The sequence below is a fragment of the Corvus moneduloides genome, chromosome 3 (genome assembly GCF_009650955.1).
Source record: "Corvus moneduloides isolate bCorMon1 chromosome 3, bCorMon1.pri, whole genome shotgun sequence".
In the NCBI taxonomy this organism is placed as follows: Eukaryota; Metazoa; Chordata; class Aves; order Passeriformes; family Corvidae; genus Corvus; species Corvus moneduloides.
Window position 1 is genome coordinate 21,438,202 of NC_045478.1, and position 27,994 is coordinate 21,466,195.

At 40.5% G+C, this 27,994-nt stretch overlaps 1 protein-coding gene across 1 annotated transcript; it reads right to left on the bottom strand.

Moving 5' to 3' along the window:
- TDRP (testis development related protein) lies at positions 1–26,828 on the bottom strand. The gene is made up of 4 exons (XM_032104573.1): positions 26,480–26,828; positions 12,821–12,880; positions 3,243–3,346; positions 1–1,068 (listed from the first exon to the last, which is right to left on the bottom strand). Exons 1-4 carry the CDS (start codon positions 26,585–26,587, stop codon positions 723–725), a joined length of 618 nt encoding a protein of 205 aa, XP_031960464.1. The 5' UTR covers positions 26,588–26,828; the 3' UTR covers positions 1–722.
- Between the last annotated feature and the right edge of the window lie 1,166 nt (positions 26,829–27,994).

Consider the following 27,994-nt stretch of genomic DNA (forward strand, 5'->3'; position numbering starts at 1 on the left):
TCACAGGAAAAAAACCCAACAAAACAAAACACAAAACCCCCCAAACGAACAGGGAAAAAAAAAAAAACCCAAAACGCAAAAACTTCCAACTCTGGAAGACCCATTTGACCCAACTGTTGGTGACAATCCTGTAATGGAAGGAATTACATTAGAATAGTATTTTCCCATGTCACACACAGTACAGCACAATGTGACAGTAAGCATCTTGTATGCACAAGCTGAAGCAAATGCTGAGGCTGAAGATTTGGAAAACAGTACTAAGTACAAGCATTCTCCCTGCAAGCAACAGATTAGTATAGTTAAAAAGGGACAGCATCAAAACTAAAATTTTGAATGGCCCTCAAATAACAGAAAAGAAACAGGACCTCAAGTTAGTGGAAGCTCCTACATAAGGCAGTCAAATTTACAACCAGCATATACATTCACTAAGGAATTACTTGGGTTTTTTTTGGTAAAATCAACAATCTGACATACCGCAGAGTCTGAATGTGAAATATAGGCACAAAATAGATTCTCTACTTTTTTTTCAGTGTGGAAAAAATAGCTATTAACAATGTAATAAGAAAATTTACTATCTGGTGAGCAAAAATTTGTAACAATCTGAATAAAACAAAACACTGTATAAAGGTGCAATATTGAGCAGATTTGATTTTGGTTTAAACATATGAGTAAATCATGGAACCTTTCTCTTCTTACCTATTAAGTATTTCACATTACCAGTATCATTCTAGTTCTTCCCAGTTGTCAGTAAGGTTACCTTTGCTTTGACGTCTAATACTAACCAGCTTTCCAGCTGATTTGATACTCCACCTGGAACTGTTTCCTGAGCTGGCCAGGTTTGTGTATTTTGTGGAGCCTTTGGTTTCATCTTCCCAGCCTGACCAGGGTGTATAGTCACTTAAAGGAGTTGCTGCATCACTGGCAGAGTCAGCAGTGGTAATCCGTGGTGGTTCCCATCCCTCAATCTCGTCAGGTTTCCTAGATGGAACATTCTGCTTTATCACCAAACTGTCCCAAAAACCTGGCTTCTTTTCAGACTTCATCTCTTCCTTTAATTTTAGGTTTGTTCTAGAAAATAACGATGATGTGGTGATTATTTTTTCGATTTAACAATGTATGTAGTAGTTATTAATAAACATCCAATTAAATTATGTTTTACACTAAGGAAAGCCTGAGGCAGCATATCCATTACTGTCAGCTTCTGGAAAAACACCCTCACATACACATAAACCTAAACACAGCAGAATCTTTCAGTGATAAATCAGAAGAGGACTGAGTATGGTCATTTTCTATTACAAAAGAATTCACATAACACTATCTCCCACCCTGTTCCTGTGGGGTGAATTCCACAGAGCTGCCTTCCGAAATGTACAAAGTATTTTAGGATGTATTAGAAAAATTTAGGACTTTAACCAAACCAACCAACCAACCAAAAACAAATTTTAAAAAACCCCAGGAGTATGATAGTAGAAGGAATATGAAAATATTCTAACACCAGCTTTAACATTCACTATGTTACTCAGTTTCATATACATGTTACCACCTCACCAGTAAAACCTTATACCCTAAAGTAGTTGATGTACACAGTATTAGGACTTTAAAGATACCAGGCTTTTTATTAATATTTTCATAAAGATCCATACAATATTGTGAAAACAGCTGTTTTGTATTTCTGGTAAGAACTCTTGAAATCCCCCTCCCAAACCCAAAAAATAACTGTAACTTCTCTCTCAGACATTTGAAAGGCTACTCATATTATTACTTTTCTCATCCCATTAAGAATCTTCAACCTGAATAATTTTGCAGTGTGAAATATTTAAATTAAAGAATGTCAGAAGTTTATGCATAACTTTATATGCAGTATTACATATATAGTCAAATAATGGGCCACAAGGAAAGGTTGAACACCAGGGGTGAAACACACAGCCTTCAGGGTTCAATGAGCTAAAAAGCAAATTGAAAACATTATCTGTAGTAGCATATAAATTCCTTAGCCACAACTAAACCCACCACTGAATCTTTTTCAAATATTTCCATTAAAAGAGCTTTGTTCCATTAATGAAAGCTTAGCTCTATCATATTTAAACAGAAGCAACTCAACCAATACCTTTAAAAATCCCTCTTCCTTTACTGAATTTTGCATTTATGATTCATCAGAATTTTCATCTTGCTAAAACCAGCCATAGATTCCATACACTTTTCTTGTATTTTGTGAACAGCACACATAAAAGTTGCACTTGTCTTTAAAAGTAAAGTAAAAATCATGACATATAATTAAAGAAGAATATCTGTAACTTAAAAACCAGGCAGTTCTCATAGTAATACCAAAATAGTTTCTACATTGGTGTAACTCTTCTTACCATACTTCTGCTCTCTTCACTCTTCTTCTTGATTCTTATATTCAGCATCAATTGCAAAGCATTATTACAGGAGCCTAGCATCTTAATAACACCCATAAAATTGCACAGGGATAGTAGCTGGGAACTTTTGGTAAGTTTTATGGAACAGGCTCAAGTGGAAATAAAATACATGGATTTATATTCTAAATTGTTTATTTATATACATACACCCCCTAACGTGCATATATATACACTTGCATTCTGAAACACATTAATTTCAAAGTAAAATGGAGACAAAGCCTGCTAGAGCAAGTCTTATCAAAGCTAGTATCTGGTAGGAACCGATCTACTGATGTGTGGCATATTTAGTTTGTAACCAAGGCAGTGAGGTAAAGCCTACACGTAACAGAATGATAGTCAGTCCTGGAAGAGCGAAGTTCTGTCCAGGGAACTGCTCTCACCACATCGGCAGCACAACTGTGCCAAAAATCCACCCCAGCACCAACAGATCCTAGTATAGCTACTCCACTTAACCTTTCTAGGTGTAGTAAGACTTCAAAAGAGAGAGTAAGGCATGTAAAAAAGGGAATTTGTAAACTCAACCATAATTAATCCCTAAGAGGAAAGGGAGAGTGTGAGAATGACCCTTTTACTTACAAGCCTTTACTACCTGACAAACCTAAAGATGTTTACAATATTTTCTGTCCTTTCCTAATACAGCATGCCTCATTCACTGTAAGCTTAATGTACACATAGCTTTGCCCATAAACCCTTCTCTGTTGATTTGACTTCCAGCAGTTGAACACTATTGTTTCTCAGTGTCCAGCTCCATTACTTTGCACAGCTATTTTCTGTTCCAGTGAGTGTATTTTAATACCAGATAGACCAAATGGTTTTACTCACCCTTTGGATTTTGGAGATTTGCATCCTGCTAGCAACTGCTGTTCATCATCTTTATTGAACATAGATGTCACTTCCTTCCAACCCCGGAAACTTGCACCTTGAACCTACACAGAGAAGTAAATCCTCATCAGTAGGAGTGACAGACTTACAGGCACAGAGTGGGACTGCCACTGCCAACGCTGGGGCTGACGGGCAGCAATTGCTGTATCTCCTGCGTGCAGTGCCACTGGCAATTCGGCAAATCCATACAGCTACAGAGGATGGCCATGCTTGGGAAAAGAGCCAGTCCAGTTTCTGCAGTAGAGCTCTTCCTTGCTGAGCAAACAATACAAATCCTTGGTGGTTTTATGATGTCACTGAATACAGCTGGGCTCCGTTTTAATGTATCACAGTAAGAAGGGAATCCAGGCAGCTTTAAAGACAGTCTAAAGGGCTTCAGTAGACAAGAAATGAAACAAACTGTCATTTCTAGAAAGAGTCACAACAGACAGGACAGCCACGTGCATTATGAAACTCTTTAGATTCAACCTGCTTTATACATATTGTCCCTCTTCGTAACCCTAAAACTACAACTTCCGGCCCTGCAAGCAAGAAGGGTAAGAGCACTGGCGCACCAGTGAAATGGAAGATGTGGCGCACTACAGTGTGTACTCTAAATTTACTCTGAACATTAAGCATGTAGCATAAATTACTTTTTAAAATTATTAAAGGTTTGATTCTCCCTCCCTCAAGGCAAAATAACTAGGTATAGGTTATTTTTACTTTGATAGCATGCTTACAAAAACATACACGTGTGTGTCAAGCACAGAATGTGAAAGTTGCTGCTCTTCTTCACAGGATCCAGTAAGAATGGCAGGCATAGCCTGTCAGTGTTACTTGACTATATTAAAAAAATATGATACATCATGAAGTGTAATAATCAAAACAAAACCACAGCTGTCAAGACAAGCAGGAGCTTTTGGCAAGCGCACGTAGTAATAGACAAGGAGGAATGGCCTTCAGCTTAAGGAGGGTTAGTTTAGATTAAACATTAGGAAGAAATTCTTTACTGTGAGGGTGGTGAGGCACTGGAACAGGTTGCCCAGAGAAATTGTGAATGCCACATCCCTGGAAGTGTTCAAGGCTAGGTTGGATGGGGCTTTGAGCAACCAGATCTAGTGGAAGGTGTCCCTGCCCATGGCAAGAGGGTTGGAACTAGATGATTTTTAAGGTCTCGCCCAACCCAAACCATTCCATGACTCTATCATCTGTTATCTTACTAAAATTCTATTATTTTGGGCTGTCTTCTTTCAATAATGACGTTTCATCAAGTCATTTCCACCTAATAAATTTGCTGATTACAAAAAAATAGAACCATCTTGTTATTAGTTTTGAGATAGCAATTTAAGACATAGAACAGGCTTAATTAAAATTATATGTGCCTTTAAAGAACAACATTGATGAAAGACTGCTTGGAGAGAAGCATTTATACCCACACATTCAATGTAACAAAAAGGATATACCTATACATACACCTTCTTTAATCTAGGGCATCATACATACTTTGCCGATGCAATCCCAACCTTTGCTGCACTGTTTGGATACCCAAGCAATCCTCCAACCAAAAAGAAAAAGAAAAGCACCTATATCTAGCCAGAAGTTTTCCATACTTTTTACCTTTAGATTTTTTATAATTAATTTCATTAGTCCAATTCTGATTCACAGATACCTTTAAGAACAATTATGAGAAAATTTCATTGTCAAGAAAAATGGCATGTGCAGGTCTTCAGATAAAACTTTACAAGCTCTGCATTCTTTCTACCTGTATGTAAATCACTATCTATGTACACATTGTACCATTCCTTCCATATTTTCATATCCATGGCATTTGGTAGGTATATATAAGGCTAACAACCAGATGGTAACTGATTTATTCTTCTCTCAACTAGTCCTTAGGAGAAATGCACATTAAACATTTAAGATACATTTCCACCACTTACTTATTTGGGGTTTCCAAAGGAAACACTGTCAGGATATCTGCAGAAGAACACCAGTGTCCAAGTAAACCATATTTTGCCAATAGGTGATACAACTCATTGCACAAAGCCTACTACACATTAAACAGACTAGGCTGAGAGAAACCACAGAAGTGCAAGAGTAAAACCAGAACCACTGCCTACCATGCCTAAGCCTCCTCTCCTGTACCTGCCCGTGCCAGCACCAATCTCCTGAAACATCTTTTCACTCCACCAACCAGGAGTAAACAGCTCACTCTTGATTGTCTTCTCAGTGGTAGCATACTCCAGAATTTAAGTCTTAGCGAACGAGGAAGTCAAATACATATTTCACACTTCCAGAAGCTTTTTTGTAACTACTGAACTGGTTTTAAGACAACAATCTTGGTTTTTGACTACTGCTGTTATATAGCTGATGCATAATAAAGAAATTCCTCAGAACAGCCTGCTGCATTTCCATGCTTCTTTTCAGAGTTCTTGGAACACTTTTAACTGACTGGCAAGTGCAGCTGGAACAGTTACAACTGTATCAGCTGGTAGGTACAGCTCAGGAAGGAGATCTTGAAGTCACCATTCCCTGGAACCATAAGTTTGACATGCAGCAGCTGTACAGCCAAAAAATGCTGGGAACCATCACAAGAAGAATTAGACAAATTCAGACAGGAGATTCATAAATGAATACCCCCTATTTAAAGGGGTATACTCTCTAATACCTCAAAACAATGATTCTTGATGTTAGGGGAAGAGGCCGTAGACACCAGCTATGTTATGCTCTCCCTGAACACCATCTCCTGTTGCCACACTCACAGATTGCCAGAATACATGGGCCAGTCTCTGAATCAGCTGGGAATCACTTACAAATTACAGAGCACCAAGACCCATATCCCAGCACAATTAGCTTCCTTGCAATGGATGTCAAAGGAAGGTCAGTAAGTAAAGATGACACTTCAGTAAGCTGACTCCTCACCACACTGGAGACTCATTTTATGTAAAACTATTACAGTTATGCAAAGTATGAAAACACAGTACTGATATGGTCTTAAAACATCAATCCACTGGCAGAAGCTCTGTATTTCATTTTTATGATGTAACTCTCAACACAAAAGTATTATTTAGTCCTAAAATTTCCTAGAGGGTTTATAAATATAACTGACCTGATTATATTCTCAAAACTTTAAACTACTTTTCCCTGTGTCATTGGAAAAAGAAATAATTCAACATCCAGAATTCACAGAATTACACAGCCTTTACAGCTGGAAAGGACCTCTGGAGATCATCTAGTCCAACCCTACTGCTCAAAGTAGGGTCACCCTCAGCAGATTGCCAAGGACCATGGACAGCCAAGTTTTGAGTATCTCCACAGCTGGAGAATCCACAACCTTTCTGGAAAACCTGTTCCAGGGCTTGACTGTCATGGTAAAAACGTTTGTTCTTATTTTTAAATTATATTTCTTCTATTTCAATTTGTGCCCATTGCCTCTTGCCCATTCACTGAGTACCCTGAGAAGAGTCAGGCTCCATCTTCTTCACAATCTCTCTGCTGCTGGTGTACATGCAGAAACCTTTCTTGTTGCTCACCACATTTCACTCTAGGTGGGTTTAATCCTTCCTAACCTCATCCCTGCATGCTCAAAGAGTGTATCTATACTCCCCTCAGGTCACTCGACCCTGCTTCTACCTCTAGTAGGCCTCCCTTTAATGCTTGAGGTTTTTCAGGAACATCACGTTCATGCCTCCTGTCACCTTTGCTTCTTTCTGTGCCTGATGGGTTGGGCTTGAGCTTGGAGTAGGTGATCTTTGAAAATCAAAGTTGACTGACAGAACCAGCTGTACACTCAAAACCAGGTTAAAAAAAAATTTCAGTGAAATGCCATGGGACAGCTAAAAAAAAAAAAAAGGAGACCACTATTAAGGAAGAAAGCACTATTACTGACTACAACTGTAACATCAGATGTTAGAGGACCAGGCTGGATGCTGCAGTCTACTATTTTTCAAAAATGTCAATGAGAAACAAAGCAGAAACTTCTCGAGATGCCATTTCAGTATTCTCTGAAGTAGAATACAGACTGGTCTCATAGTAGTTTGACTATGACAGCACATTATTAAATTTTGAACAGCAATTAATAAATTCTCTCCTGTATCTTCCACTTTAGGTTGTGAAAACCTGTGCAGCAATGCGCTGTGCAATCACCTCAAAGAACCAGTAAAAAGTGACATTAAACATACATATTAATCCATCAACTGGCAAACTATTGAGAAGCCCTCATGCTCTGTTCCAACTGCTATCTTAAGAGCTCAAGCCCAGAGCACAGATTCTTTTCCTTTAGCTCCTCCTAGCTTATAAACTACTTTTTTCCCACCATGAGAAAGCTGCCATTTAATTAGTGTATCTTCTGAAACTGGGAGTACAAGCAGTCCCTCCTAGAACATCATGCAAAGGATGTGGTCTGTATCCCTGCTCACACTGTCTACTGTTCCTTCTGCTCACTTCTCTCCTCTCTGCTTTGCCAACGCTTCAGTATTGGTGCCCATCTGTCACACAGATCCCCAGAGAGAAGTCTCATAAGGTGGCAGATATGGCTATCAGATACTGCTTCTGAAAAGGGTCAACCCAGTCCACTGCCTGCTCACTGATACTGCCTTCCTTAGGCGATGGTTTTGTACCTGTGTGATGCTGTGGAAAACTGTTTCAAGTACTTATGCCAGCAGAAATCTAACTCCCTCATTTTTTGCATTCTTTTAGGCTAGTTCTTAGAATCAATTCATTAAAGATAAAGCATGTGGAATTTAGGGGCAACAGCACCTTTTTTGTAGCAGCAACTGTTATAACAGCTGAAGCAGCCTCTGTCATCTATCAACTTTCTTCCATAATCAGAGCTTTGCACATACAGTATGGCTCCCCCAAAACCCCTAAACTTCACTCTAATCTCAACCTACACAGTAAAACTTCAGTTGTGATACCTGTATTGATTCAAGTGAGTCAACTGTATATAAATTGTGTATGTTGACTGCAATTTTTCTTTCTTTAGATAAAACAGGGAACACACGTCTACTGATAGGTAACTTAATAAAATGCCCCAGAATGGGTCAGGACCTCTTAAGTTGGAAGTCTCCTACAAAATTGATAGGTATTATAACCAAAAATTACTTTAATTACACCATTTTTCTTCACATCGACAAACACTGATGTTTACAAGACTCCCATTTTCCCGTAATAGGTAAACAGGCAAAGACTAATAAATGAACAATCAAAGAGTCTACTGAGAAACAGTAAAGCATCACTATGAAGACTTTTCAGTTAATTTTACTGTCAAAGGTAAACAGTTGATAATTAGAGCTCTGCTAGAGGGCAAGAAGATTCATGAAAAATTAGGGTAAAAGGCAACAAACCAGGAATACTAACAGCTGAGTATAAACTAAAGAAGTAGTTCAGTTCTAAAAGCAAATTTTAAAAGTATATTGCACCCAAAAAAAGTATGCAGACACAGATGAATATATACTAAAGAAGAAGATAATGTAAATTTAATTGAAAACAGGTAAACTTCTGCATCAGATGGATGTGGTTAATACAGATTAACACCTTATAATGGGAAAGATAAAAAAGCACAGAATTCAATCAAGTCAAAGAATAATAAGAAGATCTGGGACATGGAGTCAGAGGTACATGACAAACAGTTTACAAAGCAAGAGATTCAAATATGTCTGAAGTTTACTCTGACTGCATTAGGTGTGGGTATCAGTACTTCCAGTATATTCCTGTTAGACTCTTCTACTTCCCAACTGTCAGGCCAGCAGGGCTCTGGAGCACAGAAATTACTCTCTGCGGGCTAGAACAAGCCCAGAGTCTTAGCAAGCAAAATGAGCAATTACAGGGGATTTTTGCTGTACACCTCCACTGAGAACCAGCACGTTCAATACCATTGTGCAGTTATGTAGATAATCCCTAAAAAGTCACTGCTCAGCATGTAAGAAACGAGATTTCCAGAAATTTATATTTGGGCCATGTTTTAGCAGACCTTCACAAGTATTTTCACAGGGGATTGACAACTGGTGAATCAAAATTCTCCAGATAAGTAGAGGCACTCCACAAAACACTTGCAGAAATTTTTTATAAATATAAACAAAAAGAACGCATTTTCCTCTTGACCTTGACTGAGAAGAAACAATTGTTTGTTCCACAGATTCACTTACTCCTCCCCTAAAAAAACTGAAGCTAAAATAAAAAGCTAGAAATAGAATTTTCCATATACGTACCTTACAGTTCAATAAAGTTACAACTAAGTGTTTAACAGTTAAAAAAAACACCAATCAGCCTTAATTATTAAGAAGCATTCTCCCCAAATTATAGGAAACCTCTTCATAACATGCAAGAACACAGATAACAGAAATTTAAAAACCAACTCCCCTCCAAATTTGTCTTACAGATATTAAAGCATTGGTGGTGGATGGGATTTTCTCAAGTCAGCCAGCCTCTGATGTGCAGACCAAGGGTTCTTGTTGTGTACCAACACCATCGAATCCTTCTCAGTGGGGGTGTTCTCAATCCATTCTCCACCCATCCTGTACCTGCGATTGGGACTGCCATGACCCAGGTGCAGGACCTTGCACTTGGTCTCATTGAACTTCATGAGGTTCACATGGGCCCACCTCTGTCTGGTCAAGGTCCCTCTGGATGACATCCCTTCCCTCCAGCTTGCTGACAGCACCACACAGTTTAGTGCCATCCACAAACCTGCAGAGGGTGCACTCAATCCCACTGTCCATGTCCCAGCAATAATGGCAAACAGGCCCGGTCCCAAACCTGACCCCTCAGAAACGTCACTCGTCACTGGCCTCCACTTGGACATCAATCCACTGACCATAATTTGTTGCGTGTGACCATACAGACAATTTCTTATCTACTGAGTGATCCATCTGTCAAATCCATGTCTCTCCAGTAGAAAGACATGGATATCATGCACATGCTTTGGGCAAGTCCACATAGATGGCATCAGTCGCTCTTCCCTCATTCACCAATGCTGTAACACTGTCATAGAAGGTCATCAGATTTGTCAGGCATGATTTGCCCTTAGTGAAGCCATGCTGGCTGTCACCAATTCCCCCCTTATTTTACATTAGCCTCAGTATAGTTTCCAAGAGGATTGGCTTCATGACCCTGCCTGGCACAGAGATGAGACTGACCGGCCTGCAGTTCCCTGGTCTTCTTTATTTCTTTCATTAAAAATGGGGGTTATGGTCTCCATTTTCCAGTCAGTGGGAACTTCACCAGACTGCCATAACTTCTCAAGTATGCTGGATAGTGGCTTAGCCACTTCCTCCACCAGCTCCCTCAGGACCCACAAACCTATCTCATCGGTTTCCATGGATTTGCACGCATTAAGGTTCTTGATCTATTGTGTTTCTCAAAACTTTGTTTCTTTTCAAAATCTGGCCTAAAACCAACAGCAGAAGAAGTTTCTACTGCACTTTTAATTCAGAAGCTGAGCATGGCAGTGAGACCCACAAAGATTATTTTTGCAGAGAATCATAGAATCATTTAGGTTGGAAAAGACCTCTGAGATCATCGAGTCCAACCTGTGACCGAATACCAGGTGGTTAACCAGACCATGGCACTGAGTGCCACATTCAGTCATTCCTTGAACACCTCCAGGGATGGTAACTCCACAGCCTCTCTGGGCAGCCCGTTTCAATGCTTAACCATGCATTCAGCGAATAAATTCCTCTTGATGTCCAACCCGAACCTCCCCTGATGCAGCTTGAGGCCATTTCCTCTTGTTCTGTTGCTGCTTAATTGGGAGAAGAGGCCGACCACCACCTGGCTACGACCTGTGTTCAAGCAGTTGTAAAGGCCTCCCCTGAGCCTCCTTTTCTCCAAGCTAAACACCCTCAGCTCAGTCAGTGACTCCTCTAGGACTTAATCTCTAATTCATACATCCAGGCAGAGTGTGAACATATCTGCATTTTGCAGAGCACCACTGGAGCATTGACAGTTCCTCACTTTGAGATGTCACGAGGCTTTTTAACCACCCATACCTGCCTTTCAAGAGAGATGTGATGAGAGAACTAGAAAACCTCAGCACTGCAATTAGCCTGTCCTCAGTGCTCAGTGGGCAGCTGACTGCAAGAGCAGGATCTAAGACCACTTTCCAACCTCCACCTCCAGCCTTTAGGACTAGCTCCCATTTTTAGACCTCCAAACCTAGGTCAAAGGCTTTCCTCTGCAAATGGGCATCGGCACTGCCTTAAAACCCAGGTTTTAAGAGACAGGGAAGGCTGTCTCCCTAAAGAGCACACACATTATTCATCCAACACCTTCTTCTTCAAGAACTTTGTTGCTCTTCACCATACTGTTTCAAAATGAAGACTATTTTATTCATGACATGTGCGTTCTGGAAAGGCCACACATGCAAGTCATCAGCCTTTTATAAGCATATTAAAGATTTTAGAACTTCCGGAATATCACTGTACTGACAGCTTCTAAGACCACAGAACAACCAAATAAAATACCGAATTGCTTTTAGAAGGAGAAGATGAGAAGGATAAGGTGCTTTCTTGAGAATACATTTTTAAGACAAGATGGTTTTACTTTAAAACACAAAAATACTGCAGCTCAGTGGTTTACCTAGTGACATTTCTGTTTTTTTAAGCCAGAACACACACTTAGCAAGCCTTCCTGAATGGCTAAGAAAGGGGCAAAAAAAGTTTCAATATAGAATAGATTCATTTGAAGATTCTCTCCCTAAACATTTATCATCTGGTACAAAATATATGGTAATGTATGTTTTCATAAAAAAGAACATATTTCTTCAAAAGGGTAGAAAAACGTATAGTACAATGTGACTTCTATTTTCAAAGAAAATCATGCTGCATCTGAAGTAGAACAAAAAGAAGTAAGAGACAGATGTTCAGTTTATACATATTAATGCAAAGTATCCTATTACACTAATGAACCTATTTTAAAATACTTTTCTTTATACCTATGGAATTTCAAAACAAGCTCTAGCTTATCATAATAACTTCCAATTCTTTCATCTTCTACTAATGTATTTTAAGAACATAAAAGAAGATTCTTGGACACATATCAAGGTAAAAAAATTTAACTTGCATTCCTACTTCTCTTTTCTGAAAGAGATATGAAATAAAATCCTTAACGTCTTGTGGTCAGAGAGCCAGTGGAGCTACACGTTATGGAATAAACAACCCCAAACTCTTCTACTTTTCATGTTTTTATTGCCAGTTGCTTTTAGGATTTAGTGCTTGTTTAGCCTTCAGTTATTCCTGTGGCTTCTTATTTTCATCTTGTGTTTTAATAGCCATTATTGGGAGGAAAAAGAAAAAAAATCAGGGTACCTTCCCATCCCCATTAATGAAAGGAAATAAGGGAGCTTTCCAACTAATCCTGCAGTACTAATATTACTTCAGTGAGGACCCCATGACCAAGGATCATACATAATTATAAAATCATCAATGAACTATACATATCCCTAATCAGCTATCCATGAAAAACTGGCAACTTATTAACATACATGGACTGAAATACATATATGCTATTAAATGTTACATTTTCAAAGAACAGGTATTTACCTTTGTTGCAAGATGTGACACTGAAGATGAAACTTCATCATGAAGAAACTGGTCTTTATTCTCAAAAAAAGGATAAAGATAAAAAAGGCCCACAGTCAGTTTTGGTTTGACAATTTGCACTGACACATTTTAGACTATTCACAAATGCTTTTATTCCATTCAGCACATCATAAAAGAAAATTGACAAAACATGATTACAACACAAAACTAAGTGAACACCACTATTAAAATACAAATCTACACTTAGAATGATGAAAAATATTGTACCAGATGTAAAACCCAAAATCAAACCCTTACAGAACCAAAAACCCCATACCACAAAGGGAGAAACACCCCTGCATCATAAAAAGTTTAGTACAATTAGTTTGGTTTTATCTTAATGATAGTGTCTTAATTTTTTGGATCTGCACTGAGTTTCTGAATACTGTACTAAATTATGGTTTATGCTTTGTCTGTGGGCTGAGGGGAGAGGAATGTCCCAAGATTCTTTCCTCCTTCACATTAAGAAGCTCTACATTTCCTTAACTCAAAGATAGACTTTCATCCACATTCCTTTCCCCTCCATTCAAAACTGTAGATTTCAGAAGAAAACTAGAGTGCTAAAGACGCCTGTGAAGGTTATTCAGCAGAGAACCATTTCTGCCCATCTCCGAATTAAACTGCTATGTCAGTATTGTCAGGCCATCCTGATACTATCAATGCTCTCTTCAAGACAAGACAAGGCAATTGTTGGGAGTACTCCAGAGACCAAAGATAAAGGAAGTGGGACACAGAATTAAGGAAATATGCAATTTTCAATTTCTTCACTCTGTGTTTTAATGAGAGAAACGTTACCTTTTTTTTCTTTACATATGACTCCAAATACAAACAGTTCCAAGTACAAAACCAGAACAGCCACAAATGACCGAAAATATTTAGCCCCAGTTTCAGGAAAAAACAGAATTAGAACAGAAAAGTGGAAAGTGTCTTTGAAGCAGCTGTTTCACAAAATCTCCAATACTCCCTCTGGTCCATATTTTGATTACATCAGCCACTTACTGTTTCAAAAATCAAATTTATCAACTTCTTCCTTTTCAACTAAAGTAAATGCTAAGGAGTTGATATGCATTCCACATGCACATATCCCAAGACACCTAAAACACTCATTATCCTGGCTCCTATGCATTGCCAAAGGCCTCCTTCACTTTGCTAACAGCATCAGAAAGAGGTGAGAAAGCCAGCTGTCATAGGTTAGCAAGCATAGTCCCGGAAGGGACGTCCTTGCTAAGGGGTGCTTACAGTTTCCTCTGGGAACTGATAGAACCTATCAGCTGGCCAGGTTGGATATGGACAATTCTCTAAGCCACTTAAAGTTGTGATCACCTCTGTGATCCACATTTAAGAATAGGCAAACTCCCCCTCCAAGCTCTCTCTCGTTTCCGGCGCTGGCACAGGTGGCTGCGGGCCCCGTGTGGGGGCCAGCGGGCCCGGCCAGGCCCTGCTTGGGCCAGGCCGGGCCGGGCCACGGCCATCCTGGAGCCATGGACCTGTTCCAGCCATGGAACCCCCCCCACTGCCTTGCCGTGGGCAGCCGGAGCGGCTCGGCTCTCCCCCCTCTCCACTGCGATAAGAAAAATTCAACATTCCAGCTGCAAAGCTGCAAGGCCGAGGTGAGAGTAACCCTTTTATTGCTGTGAAGAGCTGAAAACCTGAGGGAAGAGAGAGAGGAGATGCTTAAAGCTGAAATTCTGTTGTGAAGCTATGATATATCAGAGTATCCTGTTGTAACTTCATGAAGATATGGGGGGTGGAGTGTTCAACTCGTAAGCAAAAGCACCTGCGCTGAGATAGGCAGATGCTGACGCAGCTGTAATTTCATGAGAAGTTTGGACAGGGAGAGATGAACCAGATGAGGACTTTTGCTCCAAACGGGAAAGGAGAAAACCTCAGTCCGTAGAGATGAACCAGATGAGGACTTTTGCTCCAAATGGGAAAGGAGAAAACCTCAGTTCCTAGAGATGCTCCCAGAGATAGTCCTAAAGATGAAGATGATGAAGACCCTTTGCTCCGAGGGAAGGAGAAGGGCCTCTGTTTTTGTTTCTGAACGGCTCAACCTTAAAATTGTACCCCAAAAAACTTCAAGAGTGGACCCTCGAAAGCAGTTGTGGGAAAAGCTGCAAGTCGGGGGAAAGGACTCACATGCAGGCAGAGAGACTCCTCTTCCTAAATGGACTGAACAATATTTGGAAGTGGGCGGCTGTCTCGTTGTGATAATGTTTTCATAGCATGAGCAAGAAGAGACTTCTCTTTCTAAATGGACTGAACAAGGTTATTATGGAAGTGGTAAACAGACTGAACATCTCAAGGGTTGTCTTTTCACATTGTCAGTGGGAGAAGGGAGGAAGGTGGGGGGAGGAGGAGAGTTCTGAAGGTGGTATAATTTTTTTTTTCTTCTTTTAGGTCTGTTAATAAACTTCTTTATATTCTTTCAAGTTTGGTGCCTGTTTTGCATTTCTCCTAATTCTTATCTCACAGCAGATAAACAGTAATGAGTATTTTGGACCAAACCACTACACTAAATTGGTGTTTCTGCCCGGTTATAAACCGAACCCGCGACACCAGCACAAGAGTGTTATGTATGTTTCTAGTCATGTGGGGACCCAGATGCATCAGCTTCATTTTGAGAGACCAGCTTCAAATACCATGCTTTTTTAAAACTTTATTTACTTATTTATATTTCCTTATATATATTTACATACTAATATCTCCACTTACTTTACAGTCAATACTTTATATTATACAAGGGACACGGATAGAGCATTTCTAGAATAGAGTATGAAGACCATTGCTCTATAGTTCAATAGTATTTGTATGTTGGAATAGAGCGAGTTGTAGATAGCCAGATTTACTTGCTGGGGTAGAACACAAAGTCAGGAACTTGTATTTTCATCCAAAATGAGACTATTACTTCCTGCGGATTGCAACAAGATATTTAACTTCCGAATTCAGTTAGCTGTTAAAATAGGAGGATATTATTGTAGATGGGGTACCAAAAATGAAAACATTAAAATTTGTGTATTCTCTCAAATTAAATTCAACTTCTTCCACCCCTTTTGGTTTTTTCATTTCTCTATTTTTAAGAGAAACACTGGCAATGTTTTAAATGGAAACAACTCACACATACTATTCAGAAGTCTCCCTGTTTCCCCTCAACACTCTCAGCTCTTAAACTTTTGGATGAGGTTGCAAAGTTCTAAACTTAACATGATGGCGTCTCTGCTAGGACACAGGGTACAAGCTAGAGAATACTTCAGCTGATTTAACCAAACTTTTCCCAACAACAACAACAAAAAAATCAACAAGAACTAGGAAAGCTCCAAGGGGAAATATGGTAAGAGAAGAAATTCTCAGACATCCAGAGCCTGCAGAACTATCAGTTTCAGCAACCAACCATACTGTCTCCAGAACAAACAAGACACTGTTAGTACCTTCCAAAGGAATAACACCTCTCATTTTCATTCTTCCAGCTCTCCAAGTATCTTAGGAAGGAAAATAAAAATGCAAAAGTGCATAGAGGCATCATGTTCTAGTAGAGAGAGGAGAAAAGATGGAGTGTGAAGCCATACAGCCTCTAGCAAGACTGAGCACAAGGAAGCGAGAGTGCAAGGCATTTTCACAGTGAAAGTTTTTAGGGGAAAACCACAAGATGCAACGAGCACTTTATAGGGCTAGGGAGTCAGGATAATAAAATGTGAATACCACTGCCAACAAAAGATGGAATTAACAATAAGTAGTAGACAAAAAAGGGTATTTACTTGCATCTTTAAAAAAGGGACAACTAAGACAGTGTTGCTGTATTAATAGAGTGCTACTACTCATGGTTATACAAAGTGGTACCTCCTAAGGAGTGAGACACAAGTTTGCAGCAACTATACTCATGCAACCCAGGCTGATGGTCAGTGGACAACACATAGTTTAAAGAGATGAAATACAAAGACTGAAATGCATTAAACCCTCAAGAAAGAAACTGGTGAGGATCCAATCCCTAAAATATATTTTTTTGGGGTAGAAGACATATCAAGTATTCATACTGTCCTTTTAAATACACTACTGAAGAAAAAGGAGACTTGGACAATGGCAGAGTGCTTGTGATGTCTATCCCTACATCCCCTACACTGTTTGAAAACAGCCTGTAGGCTTGAATTCAGCTGTCTCCAACAGACTAGATTTGAAAATGTTTTGTGGAAAATCCATCCTTAAAAAAAGCAGAGAGAAGCAGACTAATGCCACACAGCAAGAACAAGAGTGTGAGAGGAGCAGGTATAGGGGTTCAGAGCCAGCCATGGCCCACATGGCAGGGAGGGACCTGTGCACCCTGCAGGAGAGATGGGCTGTGTATTAAAAAAAAAATACAGAGGGAAAGAGCAGAGGGAGGGAGGGGAAGTGTCCCGCCACTGAGAAGGATCCAGGAGAAAAGATTAGAGATCACATACAACCTATCTTCCCTTGTTACCCACAGAATAATTTGTATTTTTAAGTGATACACATTAGTACACCCTTCTCTTGATACATATTCTCTACTTTTGTTACCATTTTGAGGTAAGGGAGCCTCTGATTTGGTTTATCAATTTTCTTTAGAGGACAATCTAATGTGCAGCTACGCGTAAAAAAAGCTCATCTTCACTCTTTATCATGCTGCATAACACATAGTGATGCTGAACACTTACAAATCATTTCAGTATGTTTTAGTCTGGTTGGTTTACAGTTATGACAATTCACTGTTTTACTTCAATTTAAAAGAAAAACATGGACTACGTTACAGTAGATACTTCTAGGTGGCTAAATGCTAATGCTAGTGGGAAATGCTGATCAGCAGCTTGAATAGCCCTCCAGTTCTGGCAGGGGAAGGTTGGTATGCACAGCGTGTTTTCATAAGGAAACAAGTGCCGTTTTGTTGGACATACTGCAAACCATAAGGTACTCAAGGGACTAATTCAACTAGCACACAAACCTTTTTGTATAGAGATCAAAATTGTAATCTACTTCCCTCAGCTTCCTTTGTGGTAAAGTAATTAATTAGTGTCTTTAGATCATTCACTTTCATAATTCAGGCCAAGATGAAGAATGCTGAACATCAAAGAGTTAAGGCAAATAACAGCATCATTTTGTCCTGCATGCCCTTCTTGTGCTCTAGTAAGTAAAATGGTATATTATCGATTTTCTCTACCCAATTGCAGGAGCTTCCTATCATACACACACACATTAGCTGTGCAAACAAGAGTAAACAAGCTATTGTTAAAAGAGTAGGTCCTTTTGGAGCAAATTTTCACCCTTCTACTGACTTATTGCATCCCCACCACCTATCATCACATCTCATCAAGGACTGAGTGTAATATAAAGTCTAGGTTGTCATGCCTGTAAGTGCGAATTAGATTATGTACCACAAACGTATCATTTAAGTGGGAAAATAATCTCAAAACAAAGAGCACCTGAAGAGATACACTCCAGGGTAGAATTTAAAATAATTTCCAGTACTCCTCAAACCTTACTAAATAATTTAGTGATAGGAGAAGGGAAGGTTAGAAAAAAAAAAAGAAAAAAAATCACTCAGGAAATCACAAACCTGAAAGTCAACCTCTGAAGCTGGAAAGATTCCCGAAACACTGATTACAAACCAAACAGCAGAACAACTGTATGTACACAGCCTGACCAGAAACAACACAGATTGGGAAGAGGAGATCACACTGCCAGATCACCATCTTAAAATACAGCTAACAAAAGAAAATATTTCCTTGGGTTTGAGGAGGATCTTAATATAATGTAAAATGAAATAAACAAGACTAAAGCTGATTATTAATGCAAAAGTCACTCTGCTTATCTAAGTTTAGAACCGAATCCAAAACAAAGCAAAATACACTCAAGCATGAGTAAGAAGAAAGTTATCAGTAGAAGATCAGTGGCATTTGGCCTAATTTTTTTTGCTGTACCTGTAATATACACCTGGAAAAATTCAATGCATGGATATATGCTTTCTGAGTCAGGATATTGATGCAACAGTGAACAAATGTAAATGGGCACTGAAACAACTCTACTACTTTCAGCATATTCCTTCAACACAGCTGAAAAACAAAGCTGAACTGTACCTGAACACCCACACAAAACTGAACATGCCTTTAAGAAAAAACAAGGCTTTCAATTTTAACAAATAAAGGCTGCATTACTCAGTCATACATCGCTTTCTTCTTGGACATGAGGCTATATGTTCAGCAGAAAAACTCCAGTCCTGAACTGTGAATTGCCTCTGCTCATTTCTGGCAGAGATAGCCTACACTGAGATCAAGATAATGTGATCAGCCTTGCCCATATTTCATCTACTCCTAGATCTCAAACCTCCATTTCTATGTCCCTAAAGCAATGAGTGAATCAAACCAGCCATCTGGGCAGGTGGTGTAAATTGAAAATTTCCTGTTAATGTCACCAATGAAAAGTATTAACCTAGGCATTTCTAAAGTCTTGCTTAAGAGTAATTTGGTATTTTAAATTCATTTTTCTCTTCTATAAATAATACTTTTCCACTCCAGATTGCTCACTACACTTAGAAAAACATCTTTATTATGACAATAAACTAACTAAATAGTGACAGTGAGTCCTATCCTGCAAGTTTCCTCTGCCAGTCTTCAGCAAAACTGAAAATACTTTTGTTGATAAAGAAAAGGAAAATGTAAAATCTAAGTGTGTTGAAGAATTATACTTTAATTTTGGCATATATTTCACAGACAACCCTAATTTGGAAACTTGCTTTTAAAATATAATTCATCAGGTCATTTCTAAAAGAACTTATTTCACTCCACTAACTTTAAAAAGTCTGGGTGGATATTTCAGATACAGAGGACAACCCATTCAACATATTTAAAAATGCTTCAATTTCTAGATTCCAGTCTCTCATAACTGCCTACTATTCACCAGCCCAACTGAGAGGTGAAAACATAGGAAAACTGCTTTTCATCTTTCAAATACTTCTAATATATTCATAATATTAATAATAATGATGGTGCTCTTTTCTTCAGTATCCATGGCTGTTAAGAACTTGCTTAGCATTTTCAAACTCTGTTTCATTCAACCACTTCAGTTATTGTTTCACATTCCATTATATTTTAAAACAGAATATCTAAATTATTTCCATATTTTTACTGTCAATTGATATAAATGGCCAAGTGTACCAGAGAAGATTAATTTCAGAATGTAAGTATTTACACAAGAATACTTCTGTAGTTCTGCATTTTATTGTCATTACAAAGAGAAACACTGGAACACCAGATTCCTATGCTCTCTGTTTTTATATCAATACACAACGTTACTCTGTGCATCTCTGTAGTAAGAGGTTATAATACATCTTACTCAGACTTTGCTTCTCTGAAATATTTTTGGAAGAATATTAATCACCTTAAAATATTAAAAAAGCTCATATGTCATTAAGAATTTAGTTTTACCTAATTTATAATATTTCAAATATGCTTCATGAAATGGAAACAGCTGTATTAAGATCAAAAAACCATCAACTGTCAAAGCTGAAACAAAGAAGGTCAGATAATGAATTTTAATTCAATTTCTGTTACAATTCAACTATTCCAGTGTTCAATTTTGATGAAATTTCCAACTGAAAATCTGTCAATTATTTTTAACAACTTAGCCATAGTGGAGGTTCATATTTGGTGTTCCCTTATCCAGAAAACAAACCAATAGATGCTAATTCAAAAGACAGTAGCTGACACACAGTTCTTACTCAGTCATGGAGTTTGCCATTAAACTACATGTCTCCGATAAAGGTCTTGGATGAGTAATGGCCATATTTTCCTAGTATAGTTTCTGCGAAACAGGCTGAATGCATCATTTTTTGTTACAGTGTTCAGCAGCACACATACGGCTTCCTTTTGATATGTGGCTTTTATCACACAGGCAGTGATCACACAGACATTTTCCCAGAGCTCCTCACAGAGAACCAGCAGCAAAACTTGTTGGAAATGTGCCTTTGATGATGACAGAGCTGAAAGAGAGCCTACCTAGGAAAGTGTTCAGCAGCTTCTAGTAACTCTACTCATGTTATGGATGTCCTCACACAATCTTGGCAAATAGCTTTTATAACAGCAAGGAAAACATTATAAGCCTACTTTAACAGTAAAGAATTAAAATTATTCATTCTTTCTCAAAACCCATTATATTTTAGTTTGTATATTGATGGTAGGAAGTCCAGCAGTGGTAGAGAGTATGGCTCCAGAAACCTCCCAAAACCCCAAGAAGATGCAACAAATGATTTAGGGAAAGCAGATCTCAAGCAGTGCTGTAGAGGAGAAGATGATGCTGGCTTCGTGGATCAGGGGGAGTGGATAATTCTGTGTTAGGCTGGAGGGGAGGAGGGCAGACTCAGCTGCTGATGGCAAACCCAGGCAATCAGAGCCAGTAAAGCAGAATTGGCTCGAGGAAAGATACAAGTGATAAAAATGACAAATGGGGGAGAGGAAAGGGACGTACTAATAAAAACCTTGAAAGCAAGGACAGAGATTTAAATGCAAATTTCCTGAAACAAAGTGAGGCCAGCTGAAGAAATGGAATCTGAAGGATGAGGAGGACTTAAACTTCATGCCATAAGCAACAACATTAATATCAGCAATGGAATTTGCAGGAACTAGAGGATGGGAAACCACAGCATAGGTATTAGAAGCAGCAGAGGAAGTAATCACCATCAGTATGGGAAGTGAGGGTCTGCACAAGAATTTCAGCTGTCTAGACAGCAATAAAAATAAAAATAATATTAAAAAAAGCAGGCTTGCCCTGGAATTCATAGAGGAAGCAACAGTAAAGTCTAGGACACAAATTCTCTTTCGCACAATAGATAAAAACCACCAACAACCTGCAGGTTACAGGCTTGACTGAAAGAAAAAAATATATACTGATGGTGTCTGTAGTAGGAGACTAATCAGACAATATGTGCTTTGTGGACTTTTAAGAGTCAGAATAAGCCGACAGAGAGGGGATAAGAGGTGAGAAACAGATATGATCCCAGTCAACTGTGTAAAAAATGACAGTATAAATTAAAAAGTGAAGCACCTCAAAAATGAAAAGAATTTAAAACTTAGAAAAAGTCCCAAAAGACTCTGTCAGCTCTGTAGAGTTCCAGAAAGACTGTGAGAAAGAAACAGGAGCCACTCAAGAAGCTGCTGAAAGATTGTATGTGACAAGAAGGAGGAAAAGCAAGAAAGGCAGGCCAAGGAAGGCTCAGGAAAGTCTTCATTGACAGTACCACAATCTAATGTTCAAGAATGATGACAGAATACAGGTGATGGATTTTAGCCAGGAAAATGCCACTGAAATGTCACAAGAACAACTCCAATGAAGAGGAAAAAATCAGGCTAACAGAGGTAGCCTGAAGGTATGATGGGATTATTGGAGTACTGCAGGCAAAGCCTGAGAAACACAGAAATGGCTAGAAAGTGAAGGAAAGGCATTAGCTGGATTAACATTGACTACTTAATTTTTTTTAATTAAAAAATACCCTTATTCAACCCATTAGTAAAACATAAGAAATGCTGCTCAACTCCCACCCATTTCTGCAGGGCTTGTCTGAGTTCAACTCATTCCAAGATGAAAGCCAGTATTAAAATCGTACCAGACACTTAAACATCTTCATTAAAAGAGATAACTAAAATTCTGTATAGCCAACCTTCAAACATCTTGAGCAAGTCTAAACAAAATTCAGCATGAAACATGTTTTTGCACATATTCTCTTTGAACATAACAAAAATACAACTGGGGAGAACAGATCAAGGCTAGGGTTCTGAAATATTTTTACATGAAAGATAGAGTTTCATTAGATAATATAGGTCAGCCTAACACCCATCCCCTCCCCTAATATATAGATGTAATTTAATGTGGAGTGCCATTTTACATCACAGTTACACATGATATTGACACAGCATTGACATCTCTGAGAACTGATTAGATGGTAGGATTGCAAGGAGAACATAGCACAACTGCCAAAACAATGCCTTCCAGAAATCAAAACCCAGCAGCTTTCCTTTCCAAAAATACAACTACAGTTTGAAACATAATGACTATATTCCAAACTGAACACAGGTTTGGCATGCACCACTGTACATTTCTAGCATATTTTCAGAGACACACACAAGAAGCACATTAATTTCATCTTATACATGTGTACTATTTATGCATGTCAAGTTACCTTCATGCATTAATTATAACTTAAGTGAATAAAGTACCTTCATTGCATAAATTAAAAATACTTATGCTTCAAAGCATAAATTAAAATTTACTTCTAAGATACTGTCTAAAACTGTCTGGTCTAAAAAAAACCTCACAATAATCCACACATTTATTTACACAAGTACTGCTTCAAAATTTACTTGTCTTTCTTATCTCAGGAAACACCTTACTATTTTAAATAAGTGTTAACAATTCAAAGTACTTGAATGTATGCAGAAACTTTTGCTAAAAAGTGGTCAGAGCCTGACAGTTCCCTCCCTTGCAATTTTCATGTTCTAAAATTTGTTTTTGTTCTCCCCTGGAACAAAATCAAACCATTCTGTATAACACAAAACCAGAACCATCAAAACTTCTCTTTTTAGATCAAACTAAGCTTTTCTATTTAAGAACTATGAACTTCTACAAATTCAAATGTCTGCTTCAGCCCAGATCAGGCTTCCATATCTAAACAGGATGATTAAAATTGCTCTAGAGCAACAAAGGGGTTTTTTGTGTTGGGCTTTTTTTTTTTTTTAACTTATAGTAGACTAATTCTTTGTTGCTGTCTGCTATTGCGATGTTCTAATTATTAGGTTGCACAGTGAGAACTCCTTCACTCTTTCTCAGCTTTGAAAAAACAATATACAGCACCAACATTTCATTATACTGGAATACTTTCAATGTGGTTTGCTTTAATGACATAGATGTGACTACCAATTTCTTTCTTTTGAAGTAAAAAGTTTCAGCCTTATTTATAGCATGAATATAAGAAGCTTAAGGATTTTCTTCCCACTTGCTTATTAAAAATGAAAATAAGGACAAAAGATGGTTGTTGGGAAAACAACGTATCATAAACCAAAGTCAAAACACGATGACTCTGGTTCATCTTCTCTTTTACCAAATGATGTATCAGAAAAGGAAATGAAATCTAACAGTCAACTTCTGTTGAGATCTAAAGCTGGGTTTCTTAATTTACTAAAAAGCACTCAAACTAATTATCTGGATTTTGGCTCTAATGATAAAAAATTACGGAAGTCCTGGATTCTCCTCTTCTTGATGAGGTAACCCTTCATTCACAGCAGGCTGTACTGTAACAACTTACACACAGACTGAAGGTCTTCCTCAGCCAAACTCATGCACAGCCAAGGCACCACAAGAACTGCCCCCATAACTCCTCCAAGCTCTCATGGTGGTCAGGATGCAGCAGCAGAGAGCGCAGATCATCACTGAATCCCTCTGCACATTACTGGATTTCCCTCCCTTACAATCATATTATTGGGAGAAAAAAACCACGATCTGATGAAACATCAAAAAATTCAAACACTAAAAGCAAGGAACACGAACTAGATCAGCTACAAGAAGCTGAACAAGTGCGTTGGTTACCTCATGCTTTTCCCTTGACACCTGTCCAAGCCATGTTTTAGATACACTGTACCTATGGGTGACCTAAAAGATGCCCTGAGAATTACAATGTCAATCAAGTGGTCAGAGCTTTCTGTATAGTCTATTCTTCCTTAAAGCGTACACAAACTCTGAAGTATCTACCGCTAAATATTTTGGGCAGGGTGTTGCATTTCTTTCAAAATAATTTGATTTTAACAGGCAAAATAACTAATAGCTTATGATCTTCACTCCAGCCTCTGTGCCAAGCTACACTACAGTTGTGCTAACCTTACTGAATCCTTTATCTTCAAGAATATTTCTTTTAGTGACTTAGAATAATTTATTTTTCTCCTGTCACCCCCAACGTGAAAATCAGCATCCCAGTTCCACTTGGAGTTGAAAAGGAATTTTCTTAAAATTCATGAAAATGCAAACCATTTGCATAAGAAATTATTGTCATCACCACTATAACTTGAGATTACAACTTATGGAACAGAGGCCCAGGACAGTAAAAGACAATTGGACTGGACAAAATAAAATAAACAGACTTCAGCCTCTGTTGCTACAGTAGAGAGCTGGGAGAATTGTCCAGACAGAAGTCTGAAGAATCCTCTCCTGACTGGGAGGCTACAGTCAGGAGCCTCAAAGGGGGCTTGGACCATTAGTAGTAGAGAAGACAAGCAGTGAAGAGACAGTGGGATTTACCAGAAGCTTTTGGTGACCTTTGGTGTTCAAGGAGGGTTTCAAGAGGTGACCAAGTCTGTGAGGGCTATGATAGTACAAGCCAACAGCTCAGTGAAAACAGTGGAAGCTTACAGCAAGCACCTGAGGATAGGAACTGTAGGAGGCAGAGGTTAGATGTTGCGTTAGAGGTTGGGGGAAATACTTCAGGTCACCTCAAACCCCACAATCCCCCTTCCTCCTCTGAAGGGGGTCTCCAAAGTAAGTGTCCATTCTTCTTCTACAAGAGGAGATCCTATTCATCCATATGACTCTCCACAGCTGCTGTCAAAGAAGTAGCAAGGGCTATGGCTCTACTGTTTAGCTGTGCAGGAGCAAGGGGAAGGCAGGGCTAAACTGGTGATTTTGGCTACTGGAAGATGGAGAGAATAACTGCTGTGACTGGGAGAGGCTGCTCTTCAGCAGTTGCCACATGTGTTGATAACCCACAGCACTTGTCAACCAGAAACTCAAGCTGAGGATAGTTTATCCAGACACACTCCAGCTCTCTCAGCAAGATAGGTGAGACAAACATGGGGTAGAAAGTTGGGTAGGCTTTATTACCTTCTTTTGAAAAGAAACCTCACTGTTTTGCAACCCAGGGCAACTGCTTACTTCAGAACCTCTCATTCAGTATCTAAAGTAACACTGTGGCAACAGAAGATCAGCAACGAAGCTGTACTGGGTAGTGTAACAAGCTCCTGAGCTGGATGGATGCCTAATTGCTACCAAGTTTTTGAAAGCAAGTCAAACATCTTTTTTAGTTGTTTTCCCTGATACTCAACTGATACCCTTCCTTTCAGGTTATATTTGTTGAGAAGGTCACTGCTGGTATTCAACTTATCACTTAACAACAAAAGCTTTCAAACAAGATTGCAGCTATTTAAAGATAGTGAACTACCATTAACGAAACCATAGAAAAAGCAATCCTGCCAAAACATTAGTGCTCTACACAAACGCGCAAATAAAGTTACGTTCTAAAACACCCTTGTTTAACGTATTGTGCTTAACAGATGGGTTGCAGTGCCTCTGCCTAGGATTGGAAGAGAAAGTACCCTGCGGTATGAAGCCACTGGAATGAAGGACAGCAAGTCCCAGCAACGCCGGCTGCTGGGAGGAACCAGGGGTGGATAGGCCAGTCAGCACCCCAAAAAAACCGGGCGACAGTCGCACGATCAGCTCAAACACTCGCAGCTCCGACCAGGGCCAGCCTGCCGGCACATGAGGGTGGGAAAAGTGATTACTCATGCCGCCGGAGAGGAGGGCAGCGGGAGCGGGGCCGAGCTCACGACCCCTCCGAGCCGGGCTCCGCGCTCCTACCTGGGGGGCCGCGAAGGCGGCGGCGGGCGGCGGCCCGCGAGGACGCGTCTCCTCCTCCTCGGGCGAGTCGTCCAGCAGAACTTTGCTGCTCTTGTTGAGCTTCCACATGGCGGGCGCGGGGGCGGCCCCGCTGCGTCCCGGCAGCGAGCGGGCCGCGGCGGGACCGGGCGCTGCTCCGCAGCCCCGGCAGGAGCGGCTGCGCTCGGCAGGGCTGTCACCCCGCCGGGGGCTCCCGGCCGGCAGGGAGGGAGGGAGGAGCTGCCTGGCGGCGCCAGGAGCCCGCCCCCCGCCACCGCCTCGCCCACCGGCCTGCGGATGGAGCCGGGGGTGCGGACGGTCGGTCCGCGGCGGCGGGGTGGGCAGGGCAGGGCCGGGCCGGGCCGGGAGCCGCCGCCCCCCGCCACTCCTCACCTGCCGCCGCTCCCCGCCGGAGCCGTCGCCGCCCGCGGCCGCCGCGCTGCTGCCATGTTTGCGGGGCGGGAGCACGGGCAGGGGGGGCTGCCCGTCATCACCGCGGCAACAGCGCCGGGCCCGCCGGCAGCACCCCTGCCTCGCTCCGCAGCTTCCCGCAGGCACGGGAGGGGGTGCCCGGGATAAGGACCCGCCGAGCGCCGATGCTGTGGAGGGTGCGGATGGCGCTGCCTGGCCAGCGGTGGCAGGAGGATGTCTCTGAGGGTGACGCGGGGCACTCTGAGGTGGAGCTGGACCTGTCTGGGTGCTGGGAGTAGCGGCACCCGCAGAGCGCCATAGATGGCCCGACGACTGTGCAAATGGTCCTGGCGCACCCACCCGTGTACCCTGCCCGTGTGCTTGCCAGTGTACCTGCTGCTTTAGCCACCCATGGAGCCACCCGTGTACCCCCGCGGGTCACCGGGGGTGCCTCTGAGGATGGGCAGGCTGCAGAGCCAGCCTCCCAGCCCGAACCACGGGCCTGCTCCCCTTGACCCGCGGAGCCCTGCAGCCCGAGTGGAAATGCCTGGTGCATCCAGCTGGAGTCCAGTGAGTGCCAGGAGCTCCCAGTTTGACGGCTGAATGATCCAGTTTTAATGCCCTGTGTACCAGCTGGTGTTTTCATCGATTCTTAGCTTTCAGACAGATTTGCTAGGATACTTTTCCATTAAAATCCCCACCTAAGCACTCCTTTATCCATTATTTTGTTCTGTGAGTTACGGTCAGATGTCCAAAGAACTGGGAAACTATTCTAAAACACCGTTTTTGGTTGTTCTCTTGCTTAACGCGGCTATGATTTCACTAGTGAAAGGCCATAACACTCAAGGATCCCTCATGACAGACTTGCAAGTCTTGCTGTGACTGCCTGATCCCTTCAGGGCCGAGCAGCAGCAGTGCTTTGCTGAGGGTGTTTTTGGCTGCAATGTGCACCTACCTGCTTAACAGGAAAAGGGTTCACCCTGGGGCAGGAACACCAGCTCCTGCAGGCCACTTGCTCCGTGTGCTGCGTGCTGCCTTTAGCTCCCATGAGTGGCGTAAGGACACCCACAGGTCTGAGATCTGCAA